Source organism: Lycium barbarum, chromosome 3 (genome assembly GCF_019175385.1).
Source record: "Lycium barbarum isolate Lr01 chromosome 3, ASM1917538v2, whole genome shotgun sequence".
Classification (NCBI taxonomy): Eukaryota; Viridiplantae; Streptophyta; class Magnoliopsida; order Solanales; family Solanaceae; genus Lycium; species Lycium barbarum.
In genome coordinates, this window is record NC_083339.1 from 124,867,524 (window position 1) to 124,874,709 (window position 7,186).

At 36.1% G+C, this 7,186-nt stretch overlaps 1 protein-coding gene across 1 annotated transcript; it reads right to left on the minus strand.

The window, feature by feature from the left end:
- Nucleotides 1-2,815: 2,815 nt before the first annotated feature.
- LOC132632277 (uncharacterized) lies at nucleotides 2,816-6,662 on the minus strand. The gene is made up of 2 exons (XM_060348150.1): nucleotides 6,006-6,662; nucleotides 2,816-3,683 (listed from the first exon to the last, which is right to left on the minus strand). Exons 1-2 carry the CDS (start codon nucleotides 6,470-6,472, stop codon nucleotides 3,038-3,040), a joined length of 1,113 nt encoding a protein of 370 aa, XP_060204133.1. The 5' UTR covers nucleotides 6,473-6,662; the 3' UTR covers nucleotides 2,816-3,037.
- Nucleotides 6,663-7,186: the final 524 nt, after the last annotated feature.

The following is a 7,186-nucleotide window of genomic DNA, read 5'->3' on the forward strand; positions in this document are numbered from 1 at the left end:
TATTACTTGCTTATTGCATGCTGCATGCTTGTTACACACAAAAGAGAGACGATAGTAGAAAGATTTTCCAGTGCTGTGGTAGTGCGCGTCTGCTTTGGTTTTCTGATTACTACCAGTATTTCGTTAAGTTGGTATCGATTGGATTAATGGCAATTTGTAGATGTAAAAGAAAAGGATGTACTGCAAACTGAAAAGTCTGAATGTAGCTCCAAGTTTTTGAATTTGAATGTTCCTTCAAACCTTTAAACCCAAACGCTATGTGCTAGGAATGGTTAGTAGGAAAATCTCACTGGTCATTTACTAGTGATAGTTGCCCGTCGAGAAAACCTTGTGCGAAAGAGATTACGCAAACAAAAGAGCAAGGGAAATAGTAAGCAGGTTAAGGTGTTTAAAGTACGTGAATTCAGGTACAGTGAGGTGCAGGTCCTTCGACAATTTTAACTTGTTTGGTTGAATCAGATTCATCGAGAGCTTGAATTCACAGGACACCTATACTATGAGCGATTATTCCTAATGTACGCGTAGGGATAATACTTCTCTGTGTATAAGCAATGAGGGACAAACCGACCTCGATAAAATGCAATCTGAATTTATATCGTTTGACAGCTCTAATTCGGGAGTCAATTACTCATATGGTCACTCAACTTAAGGAAATTACCTATCAAAGTCCTTTTTTTTTTTTTTTCCTTATGTGGTCATTCAAGTTCATGCATTTGCCTTACAAAGTAATAAGGGTCAAAACTCACTCTAAAAATAAAAGAAAAATGATCAAAGTAGTTCTTTAAGTTTGCCTGTTGAGTTAAAATATCCCTTATTTCTTAACTTTGAACAATAATAGACCTCCAACTATTTTTCACTTTCTTACTTCGTAAATTAAATTGTGTTCGTCCTACAGGTAAATTCATAATATAGATTAAAAAAAGAAACAAATAATAATGTTTAAAAGTAAAAAGAAACGAAGGGTGGTGACGTAGAGGTAAAATAAGTACTTAAACTTATAATTGAGATAAAGGGGAGGAACAACTATTGTTTGAAATTAGTAGAGATATTTAATATTTTTAACAGGTTTGGAGGGGGGAAATAATTTTCACCCAAATAATATTTAAAGATTGACAAAAATAATATTTGAAAACTCTAAAAAGATTTAATGCACAATGATGACATAGAATCTCCTCTTTTTTATGTAATGTCGAATAATTTATATTATTATGATGATGTCCTTCAATATGCATCTATGTTTTTGGCTTTATGAAAATACTTTATGATTAATTTTTACATATGATTTTTTTTCCTAGTAGGACCTAGTTTTTTATGTTTGAAGGAATTCATCGTCTTCCTTATTAATTATGAATTCCTGTCAATAATTTATGCCGTAGAAGAAACTAACAACTAATTTAAACTCTTTTATCAAAACAAAGATTATTCATAAATGAATAAATAGAAAACATCATTTTATTGTTGAGCTCCTAAGTTCCCAAGCAAATAGAGTACATATCGACTATTTCATATTCTTTTTTTTAGTAGTGATAAAATGACCTTTTTTTTTTTCATTTCTAAAGTTATCAGTCACAATTTTTGTGTGTTTCGTTACTTTTAATACCACAGTCAGAGTTTTACTAAAATTGTACTATTTTGAATCATTAAAAGACTGTTAGTGTTTTATGTTAAAATAAGGGATATTCTAACTCAAAGTCCAAACTTAAGGGACTAATTTGGACCTTTTTATTTTTATTTTTAAAGTGAGTTTTGGCCTTTGTTACTTTGTAAGGCAAATACATAAATTTGAACGACCATATGAGGAAACCAATATTAAAAAAAAAAACAAAAAAACTTTACTAGGTAGTCTAACTGAGTGACCATCCGAGGAATTGATTCCTAATTCGGTGGCTTTGGAAAACAAAGCGCATACAAGGAATGTTTAAATTAGTTTGCTTGCATATTATGTACACTGCAGTACTCTGTAACTTTTATTGGTAAGACTACGATAGTGAAGGAAAGTTGCTTCGCCGAGATCCGAAGATTTACGCTGTGCAGAATCCAGAATAGGTGAACGAACTTGAATGCCATGCGAACAACGCTAATTATCCTCCTTACTTTTCCAATGTACTTAAAACTTAAAGTGCTCAACTACACACTCAATCAAAGATATGTACTATGATGATAATTCACTTCACGATCAAGTGAACGATAGTGTAGATAGAATCTGCAAATAGCTACTAACGAGATTAGCCAAAGCAGCCGCCTCTGGCAGAAAGGCATATGGCATCTTGCGCCAGTGAGAGTTTGGCCACTACTGCAACCCGTGAAGCTGTTGTCAAGAGGAATGTTATTTACTGCTCATACTCATTGAACTTTTAAGCCTATGCTTCCTCTGGAGTGGTAACCGTGTTTTCATATAGCAGTTTTGGTAGTTATACAGAAGAATCCGCAAAGAGAGTTTTGGTCTGTGCAGCTGTAAGGGCGTTCACTGGTTCCATGTCCACGCATTTCTCTTTTAGCAGAAGAAAGAAAGAATGATAAAAAGAAAAAACAAACACCACACTACCTACACTCCAACAAGGATGCATTTCGCTCACTTCGCTTCTAAGAAAAGAATACCCAAATCGTTCTTTGCAACAGGGATAAACTGGTTAATTACGTTATTGACAAAGTAATGATTGTCAGGAAAGGGGAGAAGCGCTGGGGATTCTTCATCTGATATGCCAAATCTTTACAATAGAACACAAGTCTTTGTGACTGGTTTAACCAGAGAAGAGGGTTGCATTGGCATACCATTTTTCACCAAAAATGCAGCTTTGGTGTATCATGTCAGGAGTGGTAAAATTATTTCCTGTAGATCACAGAAAGATGGACATAACTCATTTCCAGTCTACACAATAAAACTATCTTCAGTCATCCTAATCTTGATAAGTGAGCTTCTCCCAATTTCAAGTGTAGAATCAGTTACAGAATGCACCAAAAGTATATGGTGGGCTAAACTTTGACACAAGTATTCACTTTTCACATAGAAAATGCCAAACACTGATGGGTCTATGATTCATCTTGTGTTCAGATCCAACTCCCCACCTCCACGCCACTCACTCTGAGTACCTATATCTCCATTATCAGTTTCTTCATCATTCAAGAAGTCCTCAGATGGTTCCTTTTCGTCTTTATGTCCGTTGTTGCCCCAACCGTTGATCATCTCATCAGGGCTAACTTCCTGTCCGTGCTCACCGACATCATTACCCATTTGAATATTGCTCCCCCTAGGCCCAAGTGCACTAGCTCGTATTGGTGCTCGGTTCATCATCTCAGCACGAGCTTGTGATTCAGCCCGAGCTTGTTCCGCTTGAACAAGAGCTGCCATTTGCAAATTAGGATCATGAGTCTCTCGACCCATCTTTTGCCTTGACTCCATCTCTGTTCTCAATTCAAGCAGACCTCTCCTCTCTTCTTGCAAAATTAACTGCTCTAACATGAGCTTTTCCTCTGTCCGAAATTCGCCAACATCTCTCTTGCGGGAAATTATATTAAAAGCAAGCACTTGTTTCTCAAATGTTGCAGTAAACTCTGCAACTTTGGCAGCAATGTTATGATCCCACTGCTGTGAACGAGAAAGCATTTGGCCACTAGTGTCTGAATCAAGGATCTTATCATCCTCCTCCGCTTCATAGTCTGCCACCACATGGTAAGGCAGAAGCCTAAAAAAAATCCATGACACAAGGAAAAAGTCTGAAGTCAATTATACCATAGGCGAGATGCTTTTTATTAACTTTTTTGATAGGTAATCCACATACTAATGCCAGTAAAATAAAAAGAAAAAACAGCTAAGATCTTACTAGTTGATATAACCATCAACATTATATACACGGGGTCTTAGTCTTGAGATTACTTGGTCAGGAGTAGCTTTTAGCAATCAATAAACCTGGCAATAGAGAGATAGACACTCATGCCCTGTCTACTTCTATGAACTGGAGCCAAGCAAATGAAACTATATGCAGATGTTCTTTTTATAAGACACAACCATCTCTCATCAAAGTTTAGAGTTCCTTTTTCATGATACCGCTCCTCAGAAGTGTACATCTGAGCTAGAAACACTAGACTTTCTAATTGTGTATTGTTATTTCATATTTAGTGTAAAGAAAACTACCGAGGAAGCTGAAACTCTATTAGAATTCTTAGAAGCCTTGTAAGAAGAACAAAGGCCACACTTTTGTTGTTGCAATTCGTAAATATGGATCCAGCACAACCTTTGTGCTGATAATTCGTAATATATTGTGACCTTAAAAAAAAAAACTAGACTTTTACTAAAAAAGATGGAGTTGGTGTTTTTTGATTGAATAGCAATCGTAGAGTCATTGCTGTGTTTGAGTAGTCATTGGGAGCTAAAGCTGTGGATGACAAGCATTAGGAAAAACCACTCTATGGTAAATTTACAATTAAAAAGGAACAAAACAACGACGATGAAAAACTAAAAATTCACATTAAAAAACTTCAGACATCTTTCTGTCAAATCTTTTTCCTTATCACCGAGAAATAAGTTTGGGACAACCCTTAGGATCAACTGCAGCCTTCAAAGCTCGGAGATATGGGCCCACCCCCTCCCCCCTTTTGCTGAAGAAGGAAACACATATTTTATAGTCCTTAGCACAAAGACCGTGCCAAGAGAACCCATCCCCTCCCTTCTCCACTTAGATACCAGGCTTAGTTCACATAGCGTAGGGATCAAATTTGTGACCTGAGTCACAAGTCCCTCAACCCTGCCACTTGAACTAAGCCCTGGGGGCCATCTTTCCGTCAAATAAAAGAGTCCTTTTTAACAGTTCCCTATGTGCCATCTCCCCTAAAAGGAGAGGATAGAAAATGAGAAGGTAGAGAATGCAAGGATGGAATAATTAAAAGAAGTGTAGGAGCTCTGCTTTTCTATTGCAATTAGATCAAGTAAGAAGAGGAAAAAGCTGAGGATGTTCAAAGTTAAATGCAGGTTTCAAGCAATTTACATACTTTTAAGAAGTGACAAGAACTCGTGTGTTCCATGGTTTGACTAGAATAAGAAAAACAAGACCTACTTATATTTCATCTGAACAGATCACGAAAAAAGATAAAAGCAGTACACGAGAGCATGCTAAATACACCCTCTGACGCCTATTAAAGTTTGAAACTACTTTAAATAGGTAAAAAGATGTTGTATATCATACGGTCATCAAATAAATTGGTATTTGTCTGCTGCATAGTGAACATTTAGGAGTATTTTTAAGGGTTCAGCATGCACTGCTCGATGACGGTAATTTTACACATTTTATATCATCAAAAGAGTATACCTCAGCACAAAGACTGTGCTAAGTGAAACATAGTTACAGGAAGCCCAACAAAGAAAAAACCTATTCCTGAACTAGTCAGAGTTACCCGATAATGTCACCTAGTAATAATAGACACGACCTAAAAATCACATCTACTACAATATGACAAGATCTAACCGTTAACAAATATATAAGTATGCTACAAAATCTTTACAATGTAACTGCAATATATTCCTAGACTTGACAAAAGCATTCCTGCTCCGCAAATGGAAACTTGTTCATAGCAAAGTGGGAAGCACTACCTCCATTTTCATGCACTGTGGTTGTAGAATCTACCCCTAATTGCATATTCAAATGGCACAAGTGCATGTGACCAGAACATGAAAATACCTACTCACATCTTTGTCTGGTCATATTCCCTATGACATTTTTTCTCAACATTTGTCTGTCGGAAACAACTTGCCTACCCCACAAAGGTAGGGCTAAGGTCTGCATACATCCTACCCTTCCAGACTCCACTTGTGGGATTATACTAGTATGTTGTTGTTGTTGTTTAATTTTTCTCAACATTTATAAACACGAGGATGGACTGGAGGCCTTTAATTTTTCATGAATCAGCTAAAATCACAGCAAATAGACGTTTTGATTAACAAGCACAAGAAAACTGAAAAGCATAAAAGGGTTGTAAACCTAATTTTATGAAAATTAATCGCAAGAAAGCACCTTTCGCAAGCATCTTCAATTGAAGTGAAAGGACGCTTAAAATCAGGATGACAAACCCGCCACGCATCCTGGTAAGCCATCTGGAGCTCCACCCGATTCGATTCCGGGGCAACCCGGGTCAGCTTCTGCTGTTGCTGTGTCGGACCCTGGTTGATACCCGAGTTCTGTTGATTGGGGATCTGACTCGAAGGATTATTGCTCGAGCTAGGGTTAGGGTTAGGGTTTTGGTTTTGGTTTTGGTTTTGGGATTGACGGTGAAGGAGTTGTTGAGGACGGAGATGAACATCGATGTTAGAAGGGAATCGAGCCATAGCATCTTGTTGTTGTTGCTGTTTCTGACGTTGGATCTGCTGTAAGAGGAGTAGTTGTTGCTGATGTTGTTGCTGTTGTTGTTGCTGTTGATGATGTTGTTGTTGTTGCATCATTAGTTGTTGTTGTTGTTGAGCTAACACTTTTGCTTCTTCCATTTTTTTGCACAAATTATCACTCAGATCAAACCCTATTTTTCTTGGGCATACCTGAATTTGTTCATCAATGGCGCTGATTAATAGTAGCACGAAGCTCGGAAGAGGATACACTACAATTATTAATTGTTGCTAAAAATAAGTGCGTAACGGTTCGATGGTTCTGCTTTTGGCTTTTCCTGGGTAATTATCTCTCTTTAGAATTAGAGTATAAATGAGTTTAAACAATAATTTAATTTATTTATTATTTATTTTTATATTATTAATAAATGTTTATTTATTGAGAGAGGTTGTCTTGTTTATGTTGCTATTTTGTGGTTGGAAACCACTTCTCTGCCCCACAAAGATAGTTGTAAGGTGTGAGTACATTCTATCTTCCCTAGATTTTACTTGTGGAATTACACTTGATATATTGTTGTTGTTTATTTGTTGAGATAGGGGCAATTTTTTTATGATATGATTGTGTAAGTATATTGTTAATATTAATAATGTATAAAACTTTAACTTGTGAATAAATTTCACTAAATTCCTTTTAATATTTTAGATTTATAAAATAATATGCAATAAAAAAATTTAATTGGATATAAAACCTCTTTGACCTTGCCAAAATAAGAAAATGCAAATCTATACTATTTTAAAAGTGAAACTTTTAAAGTAAAAAATTGAATTAGCAAAATATCGAGTTATTCTCATTTACACCCCCTAGCTGATGGATGA